The sequence below is a fragment of the Poecilia mexicana genome, unplaced genomic scaffold, assembly GCF_051168715.1.
Source record: "Poecilia mexicana isolate PSO_F unplaced genomic scaffold, ASM5116871v1 scaffold_22, whole genome shotgun sequence".
NCBI lineage: Eukaryota > Metazoa > Chordata > Actinopteri > Cyprinodontiformes > Poeciliidae > Poecilia > Poecilia mexicana.
The window spans coordinates 3,016,788-3,041,212 of NW_028263391.1; the positions used below are offsets into that span (position 1 = coordinate 3,016,788).

Below are 24,425 nucleotides of genomic sequence, written 5' to 3' on the forward strand. Positions count from 1 at the left end.
TTGCTGATTTATCTCTGAGCACAACTCCAAATCATTGGCGGGAAATTCGTCCACACACAGATTTTCTTCGTAGAAGATAGCTAAAATATTTAAAAGAAAATGCATCTTATGCAAGACGCAGTGTTACTCGACACACTATTGGCTGGCGTTTTCAAAGCAGCCAATTCCGGAGTGCCATTTAATTTCCTTGCTGCTGATTGGCTGCAGCCCTCAAGAGAGACATAAGGAAAACCACAGTTATTAGCTTCTCTGTTAGCACTAACATGGTTTCCATTGTTCATATTAACATATTAAGTTATATTTGGTGTTCAGCTATTAATACAAGCAGTTTCAGAGGGTTAGGGGTTAGGGTGTCAAGTATTTGTGGATTTCAGTTTATGTTCTGTGTTCATGCGGAACCGAAATAGCTGTACGTGTACATGTACAATTTTACCTCTATGCAATATATTTGTTGTACATTTATAAAATGTTTATTTTGAAAGCAGATCTTTCGTAAAAAAAATAAAAAAAATCAAGCATAAAATTTCAAGCTCAGTTTGAGTTGAAATAATTACATGTCCTGCTTAAGCCACTGAAACGGCAGCAATTACAGCTTGGCAGATGTCTCTTCACTTGATGTGTTTTTTTCTCTCCACAGTTCCAATCACAGCGTCGTGCTTGGCAGCTCTGATTCTAATACAGTGGTGTTTTTGCCGTGTGGGCGTCCAACTAGAAGGCTGAGAGGCCTCACAGGAGACAAAGCTCCTTCCTGGCGGCTGTCCATGACGTGAGAGCCCTTCATAAAAATCAAACACACCGCATCTCGCCGCTCTTTAACTCGGCCCGACGTGCGTTTGAGTGTTTCACCACATTTATGTCGTTGTTCGTCAGATCAAACTTTCAGGAAATCTTTCGTCTTTGTGCGTCGCCTCGTGTATTGTCGAAGTTGGGGGAAAATATGTGTAAGCAACAGCGTTTGTTCTACATGGCGACAGAATCATTTGAGGCAAAAATTTTTAATATTACAACTGAGCTATGTTTATATGGGTGCACACCGGCCCTGTTAAGTCCGCTTTAGTCGAACGCTAGAAGGTTGGGTTTGTCTGGGGAGGTGAGAAAACGTTACTGAATTCTGAATGGACCAAAAATGCAAACTCTGGCTGCAAACCTAGAAATGAACTCTGGTGCATATGTGACCACCAAGGTGGACCGGAAAGGAGGAAGTGAACTGTAGCACAGGGCATTCTGGGTGAATACAACCAAACCAAATGCGAGAGTCTAATGCCAGAGGGAGAAACGTCTTTTACCAAAAAAAAAAAGAAATCTTACAACCGCTAAAATCACTCCACTTTTTTGTACATTGTGCAAAGAAGGAAGGCGCGCTCTGTGCGTTCTTCAGAGCTTTTCATGTCATTCCCTTCAGCTGTTCTTGCTGCAGCGTCACCACAGGTGAGGAGGGGAACAGGTTTTTCAAAGAGTTCAGTTTGTTGAAAATGTGGCAAATGTGTCAACTTTGGTTCCCAATCAAACTATCAGGCCTGGACTATCAGGCCTTGAAACACCCTAAACACGATGCTTTAACATGACGCTGACAGTGAAATATGTCACTTGTCAAAAAGATAAAGTCAAAAGAAATAACAAGAATATAAATAAGCCATTCATATTGGTCAAAAATATGAAATGAACCCTGTTGAAAAATAAACTTGATGGGAAGTCCATGACAGAAACAGGACTAAAACAAGTTTCCACTTCTCTAAGCAACTGTTTATGGATAAGGAATCTGTTGTGTCACTCTGTGTAAAATGTGGCCAACAACGATGAATAAGTTATAAATTATTGTAAATACCTTAGAAACTGCACAACAAAACAAGGATTTTTTGTTGTTTGTTTGTTTTGGGTTTTTTAATAGCAATTTAGCATGGCAACTTATGATAGTGGATAAAGAGTTTCCCTGTGACGGTAAGTTGTTTCTCTGCCATTAGCACACTTAGCGGAGTGTTCGTGAGGATGATTGACAGCGCTAAGACCCTCCTCCTGGCTCTGATTGGCTGATTTTGACCAGGAATGGTGTGTTTCTTCAGATGGTAACACTAGGTCAGGGAGAAGGTGGAGCATGCTGCAGCTTTTAGGCCAGGGGCACGAATTACACGACCAATAGTTGTCCTATTTTTGTCACTAAATGAATCTAAATAGTTTGCTCAGCGACCGTCACAAATATAAATATCAAACTTCCCCTCACATTTAGCTTCAGATAAATGGAATGTTAGATTCTTTTAACTTTCAATTTTTTGCAATTCTCATGAGCTTTTCTTACTTAGCAAATGGTGTCTGAAATTTTTAACAATTTACTTCTCCAATAGTAATTGATTTTTGATCTTTCCTTTGTGCTCAGTTTCTCATTTATGATTTCTTTCTTTTCTTTTTTTCTTTTTTTTAATTTTGTTAATCAAATTTGTACCAGGATTTGCTCCTTTGAATTTGTTCCGAACATAAATTGACCTGAGAACACTGAACGCACCGATCGCAGGCCGTTCTTCTGCCGGGGACCGATTTGAAAGAGGCGTTTGAAGCCAGCGGGGAGTGGGAGATGAAAGTCCTGGCACGGCACTCTTTGACATCATCAAAACACAACTCCGCTTGCAACGCTCGGCAGCTCTAATGGTTGTGTTAAAAGGTACTTTTAAATACACGCATTTACAAGCAGCAAGGAGCATTGTCTGAGTGTTCTTTGTGGCAGAAACCTGCATGAATGAACAGAAGAGCAGCCAGAAGATACGCAGGATGATGATGGTCGGTTCAGGTGGGCGATAACGTTAAAGTCCCTGGAAGCTAATGCGTTTTTTTTTTTTTTGTTTTTTTTTTAGCTTTAGTCAAAACTACCTTCAGTTAATTAAACACAAGTGGGCAGAAAAAAAATGACACTGAACCGTCAGAGGAGGCCTGCCAAATGTAGGAGAGTTGAGCTTTCACAAGTGTAGGAATTTACACACTATTACAACGAAGTTAAATGGACAGAGATCCATGGATTTTCTGGAAAATAGAGGGGGAAATTACAACGTCATCACTTTTTGTTCTTTGCACACTTCCTGTCTTGGATGTCTTTACTGTGTGAGGACAGATTTGTTCAACTTTATTTATCTATAGGGTCATTAGTCCATATCTTGTTAGGTCAACCGACTGGTTTCAACAGCCTTCTCACCAGTCCCAAACACTATCAGAATTCCTAACATATTAACTACTTAAATTATAACATTTATTCTATTAAATGTTAGTAATTTACGTCCAATTTTCTTTTCTAATTTTTTGTAGTGTTTCTCGGGCTGCGTTGCTTCACGTACATGTCGATGTGTGTTTTCTGTGTTTCGTCCAATCAGATTTCACTCTCTGTGTGTTGGCAATGTTTTCATTTAACCAATCAACTTTCAAAATCCATTTTTAATTTTTAAATCATGGAAACAGAAAAGTTATTATGTCTTTTTTTCACTTAGAGCCAGGTGAAAATAAAACCTAAGTGAGTCAGATTGTTTGAATAATTTTTTACCCCCTTGATAAAGGAAATCATCACTTAAAACCTACATTTAAATTTTCCTTGGGATAAAAGTGAATAATATACACACAGAATGCAGACTGTTTTTTTTCTCTTTTTTTTGTCTTTTTAGATGTATAAAATTGAAAAAAAAATGCTGAAGTTTACAAATCTTATAATTCATTCTAAGATAATTGATTTTCTTCATTTTTATATTTTATTTTATGTGACTTATAAAGTAAATATGGACAAGCATTCTCTGGCTTTTTATAAATGGTGAACATTGCCGGGTCAAAAACCCAAACAGCTCATCAGAAGTTGTACAGTCTGTGTGCATGGTGAGTACATGACTACATGAGCTCCGTCTACTCCAACAAGACTGAGATTCTATAAACAGTAGTAAGAAAGCAGCTGTAACATGTCCTGGCCTCAAACTGCAAAACTTTCTTAGGAAATTGTAATAAACTGAATAAAAGAAGAATAATGTAAAAAAAAAAACGCAAAAATCACTCAGAACCTTGACAAAACATACGGAAAACATCTAATGTAGCTCAAAAGTATAATTTGATCTCGTCTGTACTGATCAGTAACAACGTTTTCCTAACTGTAGCCACACCAGCAAACGTAAAAGCTATGAATATGTAAAATACGACTTGATCTGTCCGTCTGAAGAGGAGAGGAAAGAGCAAGACTCCTTTTCTCAGAAAAACAGCTTGTGACATTTGAGAGATAATTGACGCTGCGTTCTTCTTTCCCCCTCGTTGCCTCCTTCCCTGCAGCTCTTGGTTCTCCCGGCGGTGACCCCGCTCGCTCCAATGAAGTGCACTTCACAGGGTTGTCATCGGAAAAGGTCAGATTCCGAGAGCGAGCAGGGCGCGGGGACGAAGTAAGATGGGAGATCTGGCCATCCATCTCGCTGTCTGGATCAAGACACCGGGCTGACCTTTAGCAGTGGATCAGCCTCAACAAGCCATCAGAGAGCATGTGGGAGCTGCGCTTGTGTTGACTGTTCATCTGCATGTGTGTGAGAGGAGGAGAGATGGAAACACACGGGCAGAGACGAAGAACCGCTAAACTCACTTTGAAATGTTAGCAAAGCACCTTTGTTCCCTTTTTTAAACATTTGTGTAGCAACAAATGTCAGGTAAACAGAGTTTTGGAATGTTGGCAAACATGAATCCATGTTTTTTTTACAGAATCGATGTCCTTTATTGGCCGAATGTTGTGAAATTATTTGATTTCACAAAGGATTGTCCACTTCTCCTGTCTTTTCACAGATTTCTCACTCCCACCCAGATATCACTGGGGCTTCTGTCCCTCTGCAGGAACTGTTCACTCCAAACGTTTACTCCAGGCATCTATTGAAAGATCATTTTATGACATGAGAGGTATATTGATTCTGAAAATAAGCACATGCCTGCAATATCTCTGATGAAAAATATTTTTGGATTGAAACTGTAGATGCTCCGGTTATTGGAAGAGAAACTTGTGCAGGCTGGCATGTTTACTGCAGGATTCTTGGTCGTGTTTGAATGGGGAATTAAAAGTTTAAAGCTGCAGCATGTAACTTTTATTAAAAAATATATAAATGTTTTGTTTGTTTTTGTTTTACATATTTGTTAAACTGTCACCATGTCTTGACAGTTTGTTGTTATGAGTTAGATCATCTGTGAAGAGGTGGATGTCCTCCACCTCCTCCCTGAGCTGCAGCTGCCATTTTGGAATCGATATGATACCAAGTAAGTACAGAACTCATTTACCTCACTAAATACAGAAATATGTAACTTATTATATTTGGCGAGCTTAATTAATAGATCTTTTAAAGACTGACAGAGACATTTGACTGTCTTGTAGTGCCAGGTTTTTCATTGACGTGAGAGTTCATTATTTTGAGGAATGAACTCTCCATTTTGAACACTTTTGCGCTTATCAACTGGGTACTAATTATTTTTGATAAATGAGTTTGCTGTTGTGCAAATGATATTGGTGATGTAAGAAATGCACCACAGCGACTGAGAAAAAACATAATTTCCAGGATGTGATTACTGGGAATATTTCGTTTGAGTGGATAGATGTGTGGAAAAACCTGTGTTTTTGTCGTCGATTTTTTTCTTCATCTGTGACGCACAAAGCCACAGCACCACTCGCAGATGTTAAGTCTTCACTTGCAAAAAAAAAAAAAAAAAGAGTAAAGAACATTAATCACAGACTGAAATGAGAGCAAATATTCAGGCAGCAGCTTTCTCCTCCGGGGAGGCAGAAACACACCTGAGATTATTACACTGAAACAGAACAACTTGCATAACTTGTTCTATGAAGTTATGTGATCATTAATATCTTTATGTGCATCTACATCTATTTTCTATCAAATTTCTTTTGTGAGTGTTGCATGGGGAGTGTATAATTCTGCAACTTTTTTAAAGGACTATAAATAAAATCAGTTTACTGAAAAAGATAAATTTACTGCTGTATGTATTCTCGAGGAACAAAAAAAAGTGTTTTGATGGCCTTCTTAGGATATGACCGGCCCCTACAGACTCTCTCCCCTCACTCAACTCCTTCAGACAGCCAGCATCAATTAGCAAACACCTGGTAGAACTACACATCTGTTGAGTTAATTACAGGAGCTACTTCTCAGTGAAACGCTGGCAAAAACGTTGTTAAAGGGTTAATGAGGAGCCATGTTGTGATTCCGTCCTAAAGGAGGAGTTTCAGACAGAGCAGGAGCTTCTTAAAGAGACAGAAACCCAATTTAAAGGATTTAAATTAGGAAGTAAAATCATATTTGATATATTTGTATATATGCTAACTAAGGTAACTGAAGGTACTTCAGTTACTTGATTGTGCAATAAAACAGAACTATGTGCCTGGAAAATACATAATACTGTCCCTTTAAAACGTAGTTACAAATAGGTCTTACTATTGCACAACTTGAAGCACGCTGAATTAGTTCCCAAGCGGCATAGGTGTAACAAAGTTAATGATTTGGACTGTCACACACAAGTAGGCAGCTTGTTGTAAGAGGTCAAAAGGTCAGGCACTGACTCACTAAAATATCCAACCCAGAGACAGAGTTCAGATTAGTCATTGTCTCTTTTCATTTCCAGTAAATTCTTCTCCTAACGTCTCCAAAACATTACAGATTAGTGTCAGCCGCCATGCTGCTACATGTTAGCATTTCATGTTCCCATCTTCAGGACAAATAATCATAATAACCATTTTCCCAATAGGACTTGGTCTGCACACAGGCCATCTGTCCGCCGTCTCCCCGGCCGTCTGAGATGAGTCTGGCAGAGTTTCACTCAGACCTGCTGTAACGTCTCGCCCCCTGAGAGGAACAGCTTCAGCCCCCAGCTCTGCTCCTCTGAGTGACAATGATTTTCCAACACCCCCGAGCCCATGTAGCTATTGATTAGAGTCGTGTGACATTTTCTTAAGCAGTACCTCCTGAGGGCTCAAAGGTCACACGCGTCAAACAATGCTTGGCTGCCTGGACTGTAAAATACTAGGACTTTCTCATCATCCGTGTATTTTTGTATTTCCTTCAAATGTTCTTAGCATTTCTTCAAATACGACACATCAGACTCGTGATACTCTCACAGTTTGAACGAAATGCTGAGTCACGCTTAAATGATCCTTTAGAAACACGAAGCGTTTGGTGGCTGTCGTTTTGGACGCCCTCACCTGGAGGGTTGTCTAACCAATCAGCTGTCAGATATTATCCTAACAGTCCCATCCTTGTCAAGTCCAGTTATTACATAACTTTGAACAGCTGCGCTGCAAACTGACACTCTGCTGTCTTTAACACACAGCTCCAGCTTTTCCAGCACTGAACTACCATTACAGTGTTTCATTGTTGCTCAACCTCATAGCTGTTAGGAAGAGCAACGAGTTGCATTTTGCAGTCGTGTATGGAGCCAGTAGCTGCAGCAGCGCATGCTAACGCGGTTGGCTTTCATCAATAATCCACTGGATTTACTGAGTCTGTCTTTTGCCAGCCATCATTTGTGCAGCATATATGACTCTCACACTGTGACATTACTTCTTTTATATTCATTTGAGGCCATGCAGAAAATCTAAATTCATCATTCAATGCCAGTCAGCCTGCAGATCTTAGATGTTTTGTTGCGCATGCATCCAGGGTTTCTTTGTGTTATGCACTCAGACTGAGTTTTAAATATTTCAGGATCTTTTTGAGGCTTTAGCTAGTTATGATTACGTCACTCTGTATAATAAAGGTCTGTTTTGTTTAAGGACATAAAGTAGCTCTTTAAAAGTGGAACCCAGACACTTTTAAGCATCTAATTCTGTCACACAGGAGCCTGTCGCCTCCATCTTCAGAGTAACCCAGATTTAAGGCCCAAAGATCCATATTCAGAAATATTCTTTAGATGACTCGTCTCAGTCACACTTTCATTTTGACAGGAATGATACTCTTGCAAAGTAAAGAATTCACTTTATGATAAATAGCTAGATTGACTGATTTTAAAAATTAGACAAAATTTGACAGAACACTAAATTAACTTCTTTACATTCACATGGTATTTTTAAAAGATTGCCAATTTTAATAAAATAAACTTGTCCTTTAAGTTGGAAATTGAAAAGAAAACATATCTGTTGCAGGAAAAAAAATTGAAAAATAAAAAAGCAGAAAAAATTTACCAATATATAAATTTTTGTATAGATTGACACAAACATATTTGTATATATATGAATATATGACATATATAAATGTATATATTAAAACCTGAATATATACATTTATATGTCATATGTTCATATTTGTATCATTGCTAGATTTCTTCACTTTTATTATTTTGATAATGTGTTTTTCTTCCAAATGAAAGGTTTAAAAGCAGATTAACAACTATTATTTTTCATAAACACTGAGTTAATGAACTGGTTTAACTCTTGGTCAGCCTTCATCAGCTTCACTGACTCCGTCAGATAAAAATGAACTCCTGTGAACCTACCAGGTCAGAAAAACGTCTCATCTAATCTCACCAGATCAACACACACATTTATTCAACAACCACTACAGGGAGACAGAATTTACATATATAATTTATTACAGAATGGCATAACATCAAATAAAAGATACATATTTATCTTCAAAGCTATCATTCAAAGTGAATAGTGAGACCAAAATCACCACGTTTTTACCACAGCAGTCAGTACGCGACAACAACTGTCATTTTTATCTAAGGAGTGTAAAACTGCACAAAATACAGCAGCTACCATAAGTAATAATATGGCACACAAGAGCTAAATACTTCATAAAGCATTTAGAGACATCCGCCCTCGCCAGATGTGCTGATGATGATGATGGGCATCTGGACGAAGAGGGCTTGGAGCCAGAGGAAAGAGGATTCAGATTTAAACTACAAACATGGACGAATAGGAAGAGTCTAATTAGAAGAAAAGTCTTTGTATTTATTGCTGCCTGGAGTTATTGCACTTTTTTAAAATATATTATCATTCTGAAGCGCAACTTTACAGTTTACCTACTTTTAAGCAGAGTGATGGAAACTAGATGAACATAATATTGGTCCCCAGAAGTAAAATCTTTTAACCTGTAAAATATAAATAAGAATAAAAAGTGACTCCACTCTGGCTCCAGGCCCAACAGGCTGTCGTTTCAAAATCTGCTTGTCAGCCGTCCCGCCTCATTTCAGCTTCCTGTTAGGTTCTGTCCTCACGAGGCGCTCTGCTATTCAGCTCTGGACAGACATACAGTAACAGTGTATTTCATACGGGTTTGTTCAGTTTGACTCCTGCATCTCTAGCCCTGAAGCCTCTTCCTTCTCTCCGGCATTTGACTTCTCCTCACCTGCAACAAACACAGAGGATTTTGTTTCAGATGAGGCAGAACATCCTCCTTCCACTTGGGCAGTTTTAGGCTCCCTTTCATTGACTTCCTCAAAATTATTCACAGTTCTTCTTACGTCTTCTTACTCTTAAGGAACAATTAAGCTCTGTCATATACACGAGAAAGCTGATTGTTTTGTATGTTTCCACCAGAGCACTTGGCTCTCAGTAGCTGGTATCAAAGTCGGTTTATTTCTCAAGACTGCGATGGAAACATTTTTTCCCCATCACACGAGTCACGTGATCGACAACCTCATGTTACTACTGGTGGAAACCACGAAGAAGGACAAGCTGACCACTTGTCTTTATTCTCCCACCTCCTGCTGCTCTCCATTTATGTTTTTATTTAGATCTGTCGCTTTCATAACCTCCATGTTCTCTCTGTATTTTCTCACTCAGTGCTGTGGTCGCTCCGTTTAGCTGGGTCACCTTCCTGCCGGCTGAGCTGAGCGTATCGCTACAGATGACACACTTGACCCGATCGTTTTGTGTTCAACCTCGTCACACCTTCAGGTCAAAGCTATTGAAGGAGCAACTGCTGTCACAAACTGGACGTACTTTTTCTATCACGATTGTAACCCTGGCTAGCTGTGTTTCTACTCCAGATAAAGCCACTAATAGAGCAAATGTTGCCATTATAACTCTGTTTACTTTCGATTTAAAAACTGTGGCTTTGTGGGTATTGTAGTCGTCTTGTGATCGGAAGGTTGTAAGTTCAATTCCAGCTTCCTCCTGCTCTGCAAATCAGTGTGAATCCAAATGCAGTGTAAAGCACTTTGAGTGGTCAAAAGTGCTTTTGTCAACTGATATTCAAAACCTGACACCACAAACTTAAGCAAGTTTGGTTGTACAGTGTGTTGTATCCAGAAACACAGCAGTAGCACACCGTAATCAACTTCACTGACCAAAGTTCAGATGACAGATGGGAAACCTTGGAAAATCTCTCGACATGAAACGTGATTTCAGAGTAAGCAAACATGGACGACTGGGGAGAAGCAGTGCTGGTAGATTGTGGACTGTCCACCGGACCTCCTGGTGCGCCATGGTAGCTGTTTAGCTTTCTTTGTTTAGAATTCTCCTCCGTGTTTCTGTCACCTTGCTTTCTGATTGGCTACACATGACATTCAACACGCTTAAGATGGTTGGAAGGGAAAAATCAGGACAAAAATCGACACAAAAATCTTGCTGTGTGAACCAGGTACTAGACTTCAAACTTAACTTGTACTCAGAAACATTATACATATTGGTATAGGTGGGTTGAAGTACTCCTGAGACCAGAGATCAGATGAAGACAAATTTACTGAGCCATTCGTTGTATTCTTAACAAATGACTCAGTAAATGTGACGCTGCGTCATATACAAGATGGCCACCAGACCAGCCTGTGTGTCCTGCTCACCTGCGGTTTGATCGCCCACTCTCCGTCTCTCACTTTGGGCGTCTGGGGATCCGGGGTCGTCTGGCGGCCAGCGGAGCTCGCCGCTCTCCACCTCAGCCGCATCCATCGGCTCCACCACAATGGAGGGAAGCCTCTTGGACAGCTTCGGAAACCTCTCGTGTGTTTCTGGGAAGATCTGTTCAAAACTTATGTAAGGTTACTGCCAGGTTTATCATAGAACGACTTCAGTCCAACGTCAAATTTGAGGCCAACAACGTGGTAAAAATCTGATTTGCCACATTGATGGCAAACCAGATATAGAAAAGCAAATCCATGTACAATGCTGATTATCTCATAGCATTTTAAATCATTGTTTTACAAAGATTTGGAAAGGTTAGGGCTACCTTAGTCACTAACATTCTATATCACTGACGTTTTCTTTATGTTTGTACAAGTTCACTAATGATGTGTTTTCACTGAAATTCATATAATGGTGCAAATTGACATTTCAAATATAAATTTGCTTAATGGAATTAAGCAAATAAAAAAACAACAACTAATTTTTTAATAAAGGTGGGATTTTTGGTTTATTCAACGAAGCTGTATTGGAAACACTTTTGTTGCATCACATCAGTCACATGATCAACAATCGGATGTTGTCAATAACCAAACCATGGAGAATAAAAATGAAGTTGGAGGATGTTTTTAATGACTTAGAAATTTATTCACGTGTGATTTTAATTGCGTTTCTTACTTAATGAAATGCCGCAATTATGAAATTGTGTTTTTTACAGTTCGGCAGAATACTGACAAAGTTTTGCACACATCTGTAATGGAAGCGCAGTGTATGATACAACATGTTTCTACAACAAGGTAAGCGAGTTATTACTGATGATAACTCTACTTTGCTTCAAGAAACTCAAATTTCTTTTTTGTTTCTCTTTCCAATGCCTGACATTACTTTTCACCTCTATATTTTTATGCTTTTCATATGTTCTGTTTGAAGCTATACTTTCCAGTCGCTCTGACTGAACTTGTTTAAACTGCCTGTTTTGCTCCCAGCCATATAAAGACTCAACAACTGTCATAGGAGACAGAGAAGCGCTGACCTACTTCCTGTTTTCACTGATATCGGCCTGGACCAAAAACAGCCTGTCCTCATTTACTCCGTCACCCAGCGATGTTTTTGAAGCTTTTCTAGCGAGTCCTGCGTGGGGCTGTGAGGTGGAGGAGGGCTGGTGGGAGTAATCAAGTGTGACAAGGTGCAGGCAGTGGCTGAACGAGAAACCGCGATAGGCCCAGCTCCACCATGTGACCGGTGGAAACAGATTCAAATGCAATCAAAAGCAAGCACTTCCTTCCCCAACCAAAAGAACTGGAGGATAAATTGTTTCAACCGCAGAAACCACTGACATGGGGACATGTTTAGATCTGAACCGAACTGATGTAGCTGCATGTTCAGGGTGGTGGACCTGCTGGACGTTTAATCTCCACCCTGGTCTTAAGTCTTTTTTTCTATTTCTAAGGCTCTAGTGGATTTTCTGGGGCTTCTGTACATGGCCTGATTCATTTTCATACAATGATTTAACTGAATGACGGTTTGACGACGGCTCTACTGGACAGAATACACTTTAACACAGATCTGCTAAGAGACGCTTTCAACTTTAGTAAGTTTTCCCGTTCCTGCTGAAGAAAAGTAACCGGTTTTACATGTGATGTTCTTCACCACAAGTTCTTCACACCAAAATTTCAGGTGCAGTTCTATAACCAAAATTTCCATCTTGCAGTTATAGAACTGCAAGATGGAAGGTGCAGGCAAGATGGATGCACCTTCCATCTTGCCTGTCTACATATTAGTACTTATGGAGGCATGTCTTCTAATCTATCAAAATAGATGCTAATTTGTTAGCTAGCATCTACGGTCTTCCTTATCCCTGCTACAGGGGCGCAGCCAATAAGCACCAAGAAAAATAAATAGTGCTCCTGGATTGGCTGCTTTGCTAACACCAGCAAATAACGTGTGGAGTGGCACTGTGCTGGTCGTGTTCCCAGGCCTCATTTCCTTTTGAATATTTTAGACGTGCTCAACAAAATAATTAGTGAAAAGTCAAATCTGGAGTTACATCACACAGAAAGGACACAAATACTGAATCTAGAATAGAAAATGTATCAGGGCCACTGTATTTATTTCACTGTAATACATCAAATGTAACTTATTATTATTATAGCTAATGAAATGAAAAACACAAACCAACACACACACACAAAGAAGGATACCGAGTCCTGATCTCCTGCTGCTCCTCCTCCGCTGAAGTCCTCCGTTCCAGGCTCCAAGGAGTTCATAACATCAGCCATCCTACGAAAAGAAGGAAAAAAAAACATAGTGCATATCATCAGTGATTAATCACATATTCATGTTTTTGTACTCAGCCTGTCTCGAGTGACAGGATGTATGTCCGAGGCTTTTGAATTAGTTCAGGATACTTTTCATTTTATTCGCTGCTATTACTCAGGAGTCATTTTGACATTGTTATTCACAAGCCTACTCAGGAAGGCCTGGAGTAATAGCTGCCGTTGATTGGCCGACAACAATGGCCAATTATTGCCAATGATCCCACACACACCACAGAAGCGACGGGAGGTGGTCAATCAGCAGCGCAGAATTGTGGAGCAACAACAGCCGGCTGCCAGCTTGAAGAGCGCGGGCATTCGCATGTAGCAGCCTCAGCTCCAGACTTTTCATGGAGCCTCGCTGCTTAAATGTTGAAAGAGTGAACAAAAAAAACAAAAAAAAAAAAACAGGATCTCCAAGTACGAGAAGCAAACGAAAAGACAAAAAGACTTGGATCTAAATCTGTGTGTTTTGTTGCCTTTTTGGCACCTCAGCTGCCAGCGGGGAAGTTTAGCAAATAAAGAGCAGAATATGAATCTCCTGTGGATTTCTGCCATGAGAACAAAACAATAACTGGCCTGGTTGCAGTGCAGACCCGGCACACACTAAAAATACCTCAGACAAAAAGCAACTGCTTCTGACCCGCTGATCAGTCAACATTAAACAGGAATAGAAAAACATGTCGCTCTCAAAAGCATTGAAGTTGGTTTTGAATACAGTGGAGAAACATCCACACGCCTTCACTGAGACCAAGAATGAGTTTAAAAAAAAGGCAGTAAATGTTTAATGAAAAACAACACAGGATTTTAGATGAACCAGAACCAAACATGGAGAAGCAGCTTTCCTAACTGGTTGCTATGTTATGTTTCTTTGAACTGCCTTGTTGATGAAATTTTTTCTACAAATAAACTTGACTTGATGCATCGAGACCCAAAACTCTAAATTTTTCTGATGAAAGGGAAATTTCAAGCCGTCAGTGTCGATCCAATCCGATCCAGTGATTCTTAAAAACTCCAAAGTAGCAGCAACAGTCGCCCAGCTGAGCTGGACTACTTAGCGACTTTTCAGATAAAAATAAAATTGGCCAAAATAGTAGTGGCAGGTCAAACCACGATCGGTGCACCTCTAGTTTGAAGCTCTACTAAACCAAATATAAATATAAAGGTAAGGTAAGGTCATTTTATTTATATAGCACATTTTCAGCAACAAGCCCATTCAAAGTGATTCACATGAATTAGAATAAATACAAACAAAACAACAAAACAAAGACAAAAGGTTGGAGGGGTAAAAAACTAAATGTTTGGTTCCAGTTGTTTTGGATCAAAGGGTAATCTAACAGGAGTTCCTCTTGGTCTCCAATAATAAAAGTATAAACCTAAATGTTGGTTCTCCATGTTTGATTTTTTTTTCTGGGTTGTTGCAAATATAGGTATTTGTTTTACGTTTGTACTGATCTACAATTTCTGAATCGATTGTAAAAGTTGCATGCCTTGGTACTGAGCGCAGGGTCACAGATGATTTTTTTCATACTGAAGCTTTTAAACCTGAAGAATTTCTTCCGACAATATTCTCCACATCCGAATCACAGTGGATTCCTCTCATACCCACCGACAGCTGCAGCATCATCCTGACCCCGTGACCTTGTTCTGGGTACTTCATAAAGAAAAAAGGAAGACATATCTGCTGCTTAATGAACGCTGTTGTTAAACGGATATTAATAAAACACTTACCGTCCTTCCATAAAACAGCAGACAATAACGGCGTGACCTTTTGTGTGACAAGTTATCAGAGACCCCACTTTGCGACAATCAGACAAGCAGTTGCTGTTGCCATGGGGACGAGAGATTGAGATTTAATGCCTCTGATTGTCTGAGTGGTGCACTTTGCTCGGACGCGAGAGGCCGAGGGCTGATTTGGGGGTATTCATGTGTGCCGCGACGCTGCAATTACCACCGCCAGGACGGGGCCGTGTTGTTCTGAGACTTTCTTTGTGAAACCTGGAATTGCTTCTGCCCTTCATCACCATCATCATCTCTCAGCAAGGGAAACAATACAGCTTTTATTCCTCATCAGAGGCCGGTATTGTTCGGCCGGGGAGGGAGTCGGCGCGGCCGCTCTGCCGGCTCCCTGCTCCGCCGCTCAGGAGGCAGCAAACACACAAGCCGGGGCAGAGCTTCAGTCCGATCATGTTTCTGCAAAGTGCTGCAGCTCTGCTGTGGCACGGAGCGAAATAGACTCAAGAATTTAAATGTTCAGGCCAAGCATGACACAGCAGACGACTTTTTTCTTTCTTTCTTTCTTCTTTTGGGGAGGTTTGTGCTCACAGGAAGCCACTTCTGCTGCGCCTCAGCAGAGACGGGAAATGTGAAAACACTTTTCTGCTCACCTTTTGGATAGGGTCACATTCCAGCAGCTAGTGTTTTAAGTGCTTACTGAATTTAAATTTAGGTAAATGAATGCGCTTCGTGAATACTGTTGGAATGTTTGAGCTCAAACCGAGTTGTTCTAGTGTATTTCTTGTTTTGAGACACCAAATTGATGACTAAAGTATAAAACTATCAGGGCAGAAAGATGATCTAACACAAGCCTTAAAAGCTCGACGCTAACCTAGCTAAAGGTTGCTTAACCAAAGAAACACCAAATGATGGAGTTTCTATTCTGACTGCATAGATGAAAATATCTAAAAACAAAGAGACTCAATTAGTGTCACAGATGCAGAGATTGCTTTTACAAAGCTTTGACTTGCCAGTACAGGTTTCAGCTCATTTTACTTTTAGAAGGTATAAACATAATTTATAATATTTTCTGTAAGTAGTTATTTGTTTAAGAAGCAGAAGAGACATCACATTATGTGAGAGAAAACCAACATTTGGTTACAAAGTTGACATTTTCAACTCTGTTTAGAGACTTCTATTAGCAATGAACATAATTAGCATGGCTATCATTACCAACTGTATTAGTCTCTGTGTGTATTCTCTAATAAATGTAGACTCTTAACCTTGAGATTAAAAAAAAATGCTAACATTTGCATAGCAGTTATATTTCATTTGGGTTACAGCTTAAAAGGATGAAACAGGAAATTTGCTGCATTACATTCAGCTTTTGCACTGGTAATAAATCAGCTACAATCAGCTTTTGGTGGATCCTTTTTTAAAAAAAAAAATATGTTAGAAACAAAACAAATAAATGTTTTTAAAAAATGGCAAAAGGAGTGAAACATATGATATGCTAGACATACCAACGTCTAGCATGTCAGAGGTCAGGAATGCTTTCATGGCTATTTATAATTTAAAACATGAAACAACGATGAACTAAAGAAAAGAAAAACTTATTCTTATTCATTTTATGTAAGCTCCACTGTAAAAAGAATATATAAAAAAGAAATGTAAGTGATAGATCATGGATGTACGGCATTTTAATACAAATCATTCCACTCAAAATAATTCATTTGGCAAAAGTGTTGTGATTTTTGATTCACCTGTTTGTTTTAAATTAGTGTTTACACCACCTGTCTTTATTTGCTTAATTTATTACCTTGTTGTAGCTCTCATTAAGCTTCCATTTCATTAAAGCCTCCCTGTGAAGTGCTTTGATTTGTTAAATCAAGTCTCCCGTTTTGGCCTGGAAACTAAAGTTTTTTACCCCCCTTTCCTGCCGTGCTCCCGTATTATTATTTTCCCGTACATATCCCGTATTTGACCTGCCATCTGGCCCCTCCCACTCTTACGTTAGTCCCGCCCTCGTCCCCCGCTGTGACAGTGTTACCCGGATGGTGACATTTCCCCCAAAACTTGACAGTTTTGTGAGGTCAAATAAATAACATGCTTCAAAATAGACAGCTAGTCTGCTGACAAGTTCACACAGTTCAGTAGGCTCTTCTTCTATTCACTACACATTAAGTACACACAGTGACGCAGCACTCCCCCTAGCCCACTGCTGCCAGCTGGCTAAAAACAACCTAACACTTTTTGTTCTTGCTTAAAAAGAAAGAAAAATTGTCTGTTTGGAAATATTTTCAAAAGCAAAACAAGTAGACAGTCATGGTGCCTAAATAAGGTATGGTTTTCAAACTACAGTTGACAAGCATACATTCATAACAGCAGCGTCTAATCTGACTCCAGGTTGTCTACCGGAGCGAATGGTCCAGCTAATTAGCTAGCTATTATTAGCTTGTTATCCTTCCAGTGTTACTTTATAAGAAGCAGACTGTCAAAAATATAGCAAAGTCCAAAAAGGACTACTAAATTACTAATACATTCAGAAAGTGTTTGCTGTACCGAAATATAATCCAGATTTATCTGTGATTCAGACATAGTTCTCTTAACACTATTTCTTCACCATAACAACAACCAATCCTGTATTTGCAGAATGTAAGAAGAAAAATGTCCTAAATGAACATGTTGTACTCAGCCAGGTGTTCAAATTATGAGTGATAAATGAAATGGATGGTATTAGTAGTTGCTAGGCATGAGCCAGTTGTTAGTCTCCAGTTATATCAGAACTCCTCAGCCAAACCTCTCACCAGATCAAGCAAACACAGTTATATCCGCCCTGCTCTGTCCTCAAAATTCTTGTGCTTTAAATGGCCCTGCAGGTGAGCACAAGACAAAAAGTGTAGTCACCAAGTTACATACCAGGAAATAAAAAGCCCTTGGTCGGGACATGACTTCAGTCTGATACTTGAGATTGGGGCGGAAGGTCCATATCTACAAGTATCTGGGGGAAAGAGGCCAAATCTCCAAAAATGCAAAGTGACAAAGGAGCTGGGTTACCAAGAACCATGAGAATTGCTTTGGTTTGGTAGTTCGTCTATTCGGTTTCTACCACAGCACCTAGACTGAACCAGAGCAATTCAACACAGGTGCTATCTCTTCTAGAAGAGAACTGCCATCCTTTGCAGCTTATATATTCTTTGTCCGACTGCATGCGACCTCTGTACCATGACCTTTTAGGACAAATACACCGTTAAACCCCTAATAATAAAAAAGGATTCAAACATGAATTAGAAAAAGATGTGACTGGATATATTTTACCCCAGATCATTATGAGATTGTCACAGCATGAAAAACTTGACTAAAATATTTGTTCTTTGAGTTTGGGTGGTAACAGATTCTATGTCTCTTTTAAATCTGAAACGGCATCATGATAATTATATTTATTTGTTCATATCACCCAAATTTAACATACAGCAAAAGAAAATTTTAGAATAAACACTTACTACGTTTCCTACCCATCCATGGTCTATACCTGAATACCCTTGCAAGGTCTCCATCGTGTTGCTCCTAACTCTTCTAGTATTTTTCAAACACATTTTAAATGTATAAATATGTATTAATGTGCAGAATATGCTAACACTTTACTGTTCTGCTTTTTATATGTTAACATAAATATTAAAAGAAATAGCGTCAGGTTGAACAGGATATTTTCCGACATCGCCCATGGTCAGCTGCTAAAGAGACATGGTGAACATAGCATGCTAACTGTCTTCTTAAAACAGCGTTACCTTAATAAGAAAAATGGCTACTGCTAGCCATGTGGATGACTTAATGCTTTGTATTTATTGAAATATGTTATTGTGACCCCAGATTTGTTGGTGTTTTGATGCGTAAACGATAAGGCGAAGATAAATGAACCAAGAAAAATCTCTGAAACTCTTCAGTATAGCAGAGAACCACCAGTCACAGACAGTGGCGCAAAAAGTGGGTATGCAGCGCATGCAACGCATAGGGGCGCTGCACCAGAGGGGGCGTCAAAACCCCGTCTGGAGGGGGTGGCGTCCCGATGATGCCTTCGCGTACACTTCACCACGCCCTTACACTCCTTCCCCTCGCGCACGTGTAAATGTAAATGTAGATTTATGTTTTCGCATCCACCTGAATAATATGTAGTTGCGCCCCTGGTCTCAGATCTAAGGTTGGAGCCAGAAGCTTCTGATCTTTGAGTGAATTATGAACCATTTTATCCACTTTTCAACTGAAGCGCATGGCATAACGCTTTTCAGAAAATCACCCACAGTCTTACTCTTAATCCTCACATTTTGGTTTTCAAAAAAAAAAAAAAACACACACACACAGTTTGTCCTCTTTCCTGAGCCCATCAGCAGATTTAACACAGTCGAGACTTTTTAAGCAGAGAGCCTTTGGGGCTTTTCGGCAGCCAGTTGATTTCACAACTTTTCTTTGGCAGATCCAGAGCGTTGAGGGGATACTATGAAAACGACTCCTCCACTCTCTCTTATATCACTAAGCTGAACACGTTCAGCTTAGCAACTAAAGGGATAGTCCTTCATTTTTAAAGTGAGGTTCTGTTAAAGCAGGCAGTATCTTGCTTTGTAATAGATAACGCTCACATTTTTCTTAAACGACTTTATGAAACCTTTAAGACATTCACATGCCTGCAGTCATTTATTTACACAAAACCCAATGATTATTTTTAAACGGATCCGCCCGTGATCGTCCTGAATAAACACAAAATTCAGATTTCATGTTCTGAGTTATTTTATTAAGGGAAATGCCTTCCAAACCATCCTGGTCTTCTGTGAAACCATAACTGTTCTGTCAGCCTAGTATCTGATTGTACCAGCTTTGACAACAACACCTGCCATCAGGCGTTTCAAATGTCTGGCAGCGAGTCTTTCACGTCACTGAGGAGGAATCTTGGCCCAATCTTCTGCTCCATTGTTTTAATTCAGTCGCACTGGAGGGTTTATGAAAACCAACTGCGCTTCAGTATCTGCGTTTAGCTGGACATTTTTACCAGAGAGCAACAATTCATGGTTCAAACAATTAACACAAACTATACAGGTCCTGAACAGAAAAGCAGTCCCAGACCATAACACCACCGCTGCTGTGCTTTACTGTCAACCATGTTGGTAACACTTTATTTGAAGGGGGTGAATTTTCATGTTCATGTCGTGAACATGAATAAGCCTTCATGAATATTTATGACTGTTGTCATAAAGTGTCATTAGGTAAATTATGACACTTTTAATACAAAGTTGACATTATTCAAAATGTCTTTGTTATGACAACTTGACATTAACCAAGAAATCATTACTGATATAAATTTGTTATAAAAGTATTACTGATTGCACTTTAAAAATTAGGTAATTTTATGTTATTAAAGGTAAAGTTTAAACATTAATGATTTATTGGTTAATGTCAAGTTGTCATAACAAAGACATTTTGAATAATGTCAACTTTGTATTAAAAGTGTCATAATTTACCGAATGACGCTTTATGACAACAGTCATAAATATTCATGAAGACTTATTCATGTTCATGACATGTTATGTCATGTTTATGAAAGTGTCATGACAGTCTTATTCACCCCCCTTCAAATAAAGTGTTACCCAATGTCTGAAACCCTGTGGAGGTTTTGTTGTCAGGTGTAACATGTTTAAAAAAGTTCAACTTTTGTGTCCTCAGTCTGTAAGACTATTTTGTCAAAACTCTTTGGAATCACTGAAATATTTTTTTTTGAAAACGGAAAAATTTTCTTTTTTTTTCTCAGCATTGGTTTTTGCCTCTGGGACAGACGACCTGTCCATGGTGACCCCGCCTCTCGCCCTGAACGTTAGCTGGAGATAGACACCAGCATATCCTGACCTCACCAAGGGACAAGGGTGTACAGAAGATGGATGGATGGATGGATGGAGTTGCCTTACAACTCTCCCACGAATCCCAATTTTAACCCTTTTTTTTCTTTTTTCATTGCTGAATTGGACCTTATTAGTTTATTTGAGTAGAGACAAGCTTCCAGTAGGAACAGATATTAAATATTTTAGCCTGAGACGAGTCACTATGTGTGTCCCCAGTGAGGCATTTAGATATCGATAAAAAATGATATTATACAAGGTTCAAAATGCAAAATGGATAATGGAACTCACTGTCACTGTTACACAGGATCAGCTGAAAGGATTTCTATTTCCTGCAGTTCTCAGTTTTCCACAAAATGAAATGTTGCTAATAACAACCAGCTCAGGATTTAACATGAGGAACGACTGTTATTTTACAGGCTCTTCTTCCCTTAATAACCAAAATTCTTATTTGAAAACTACGTTTTGCATTTACTGAGGTTATTTTGTGAATTAACCTAATATGAATTCATAACTGAGCTTAATATTTGATAACTGGGATCATTTGGACTGTATGTGTGATTGAATTGAAATACATTTTTCTTGTAAAACGTCTCAAGACAACATCTGTTGTGAATTGGCTCCTCATGAATAAACTGAGCTGAACTGAATTTGATCATTTGAAACATCTAAGTGGGACTAAATAGCAAAAACAGAATAAGAGAAATATCATAAAAAGGGATTTTTTTTATTCACAGCACTATTGTTCTCACTTAAAGCATAAAAATTTAGTTCTTTTGGAAATCTTCATAAGATAGTTATTCTTTACTGTAAAAGTTTGGTTCTGTTACCAGTTACTACCTCCAGTTTCCATTTCCTTTTATAAATAATAATATGCTTCTGCATAAAAAACAGCTCATTGCAAACATACGGCTGCACCGATAAATTTTTTTTTTGGGGGGGGGGGAGGGGGGGGGGAGTTCGGTAAATGGTTGATACTTACATGAGAAACCAATCGCATCCACCGATCTTCCTCTGCAGAGGTCTAAAAATCGGCCCTGGTCTCCTTTTGATCTGCAGTGAGCGGACTGGGTGACAAACCAGGTCACCAGGTCACATCTGTTAACACGTTTACTAAATATAGTAACTTTGTTGCTTTACTTAGCAACTTTTCTGTCAAAAAAAATTTACTAAACTGGTCAAAAATTGGAATCGATGGGGTCAGACATTGATCGGCCATAAAACTGCCAATCAGTGCAGCCGTCATTTTAAAGGTTCACAAAATAAAGTTAACATGAATCACCTGAATGTTTCTGGGACTGGAACTGTCTGAAAAAGTAGAAATCGACTACAAACATGGCCTGTTTTGGACTGGACCAAATAACTTGGATTTGTACAAAATGAAGACACCAACAGAGTTTGAATAGCGTGAGATCAAATAAATAAATGAGACACTTTATTAATGTCCAAAACTACACCAGGTAGTCCACCAGGTAGAAAGAACAGAGACACACAACCCTACACACACTCACCACTAGCAACGATTTAAAGAGACCTATCAACCTAACAGTCGTGTTTCCAGACTGACGGAGGAAGCAGGAGTACTGAAAAAAATAAAGACATAAAAATTAAAAAGCCAACAGACGCGCAAACAAATAAAAACTGCCCAGAGAACTACAGAGAATCTGCCAACCGGAAGTAGCACTTTAACTGCATGCTGCCTGCAATCTAATTTCAAGAATGCAGAACTGTCCCTTTAAAACAGAAAAGCCGTCTCAAAATGCCACTTTCCCCCCTAAATCCTGTGAGATTTGGGGCCCAAAAGAAAATTTCTTCGCGGCGCCCAAAAACAGGAGCGCCGTTTCCTGTTTCTGTGAAACGCCTCGCTGCCTCACTGCTGTCCTCCAGCTGAAGTTCAGTTTGATTCTTCCTGCTTGTTGCCCCAGTTCACCAGTCCCCTGATATTTCAGCGGCACAGAAGCTTATATTTCTGCAAAGCATGCACGTAACTTGGAAAAAAAAAGAAAAGAAATGTTACATAAATGTCTAGACTGGCTGTTTTAGCATAAGTTTAAACTAACTCCCTACACAACAGGTAGATGCTGTTAGAAAGAGCTCCACTACGTGCGGAAACACTCAAATCCCCCTTAAAAAATTTTCATGTCAACATTTTTTTTCTTGTTTTTATTTTTTAATAAACTATTAAAATGAGCTTGAAGAGAAATAAAAAAATATATAAAATTTAATGGCAAGAAGAAACGCTCCTACCTGTCTGCGGGCTGATCCAGAGTCTCAGAGCAGAAAGGTCTCCCTCCTCCGCTGCCTCATCACACTGATCCTGCTGCCGATGATGCTTCAGCTGCTGCTGCTGCTGCGGCTGATGATGATGATGATGATGAGGTGGGCGACAGGCGGAGGAGCGAACAAGGTTTTCTGTGAAGTTACCGCTCGTACGAAAGTGTTTCGAGTCTGCGCAGTGGAGCGTGACTGGTGCTGCCTTCACTGAATTCGGAAAGGTGGGGATTTTAAAGTCAGGTTTAAATCCATTGCGACATGCTTTGGACGTTTTCCCGCGCGCTAGTTGCTTAGTGAGGGCAACAAATTCACTTATTAAAAAGTAACTCACTGGATTGTACGTATAATCGTTTAAATAAAATTCGAAACATGTAAGTTAAATAAATAAATCCGCATTTTTGTTTGTTTAACACAACAATTTTCTGTAAGATGAGAAATACATAGATAATTAAATTTTTATGTTCTTAATTCTAATTTCAATACTTACGCACCATATTTTCTATATTCATTTGTTTATATATTTTGAAGTAATTTAGGTTCTTTCAATAAATAATGTTATTTCTGAAACATTCCCACCAAATGAAATACATCGTACAGATTTATTACACACAGATGGATTGTTGAAAGCCTACATTTCTGTCAACTATGATGATTTTCCACTGACAGTTAATTAAAACATGACATCTTAAATTAGAATAGTACATCAAATCATTAAATAAAACATATTTAACATAGAAAAATTGGCTTAATAAAACGTAAAACTAATTTTAATGCTATTTTCAAATGGTACTTTTAATCCAACAAACGTGACATCAACCTAAAATATTTTAGGTTGATGGGAATAACCCTGTCATGGGCAGGGGTTGACCAATCAAATGTTAGGGATTATTTTCATTTATTACATTTTTATAAATAATTGTCTATTTAAAATTATAAATATAAATTTATGTAAACATTATACATTTATTTAAACATATTTAACAAATTCTTTACTCATAGTGTTGTCACTATGCTGAGATAGACTTTTTATCACACTTTTTTCAAGTCATTCCATATTTGTAAGGGAAGTAGTTTTTATAACTCTGTAACATGGTTTACAGAGGTTCTATCAAAAGTCTAAACATACCTGTTAAAATCCTAGATTATCATGATGTAAAATGAGTAAAACGTCATTATCCAGGCAGAGCTGGAGCTGCTGCTCCTCTGAATCGAAGAAGTCAACTGAGATGTTTTGAACGTCTGAATACTTCCTGTCTTCTTGCTTTTGGTGGGGTTATGGGTAAATCATTTGAGGTAGAGACCCTGGAACTACCCGGGAACTATTGGGGTCCTGCCAAAACAAAAGTGTTGGTGTTGCTGTGGTGCACCATATGGGTTATGTGTCATCATTGAGGGTTCAGAGGAGATGGCGTT

At 39.0% G+C, this 24,425-nt stretch overlaps 1 protein-coding gene and 1 long non-coding RNA gene across 3 annotated transcripts; one reads left to right on the forward strand and one right to left on the reverse strand.

The window, feature by feature from the left end:
- Positions 1 to 1,785: 1,785 nt before the first annotated feature.
- On the forward strand, positions 1,786 to 5,097 carry LOC148152749 (uncharacterized). Its single transcript, XR_015761997.1, has 2 exons — positions 1,786 to 2,653; positions 4,285 to 5,097. It is a non-coding gene; the product is annotated as an uncharacterized LOC148152749 (long non-coding RNA).
- A 3,459-nt stretch (positions 5,098 to 8,556) lies between these two features.
- On the reverse strand, positions 8,557 to 23,204 carry LOC106921130 (protein LBH-like). 2 transcript variants are annotated; one of them, XM_088002667.1, is made up of 4 exons: positions 22,986 to 23,204; positions 13,027 to 13,105; positions 10,771 to 10,945; positions 8,557 to 9,225 (listed from the first exon to the last, which is right to left on the reverse strand). In XM_088002667.1, exons 2-4 carry the CDS (start codon positions 13,102 to 13,104, stop codon positions 9,188 to 9,190), a joined length of 291 nt encoding a protein of 96 aa, XP_087858793.1. In that variant the 5' UTR covers position 13,105; positions 22,986 to 23,204; the 3' UTR covers positions 8,557 to 9,187. The 2 variants fall into 2 exon arrangements, with proteins under 2 accessions (XP_087858793.1, XP_014848091.1); XM_014992605.2 differs by having other exon boundaries at positions 8,557 to 9,335; positions 22,986 to 23,200.
- Positions 23,205 to 24,425: the final 1,221 nt, after the last annotated feature.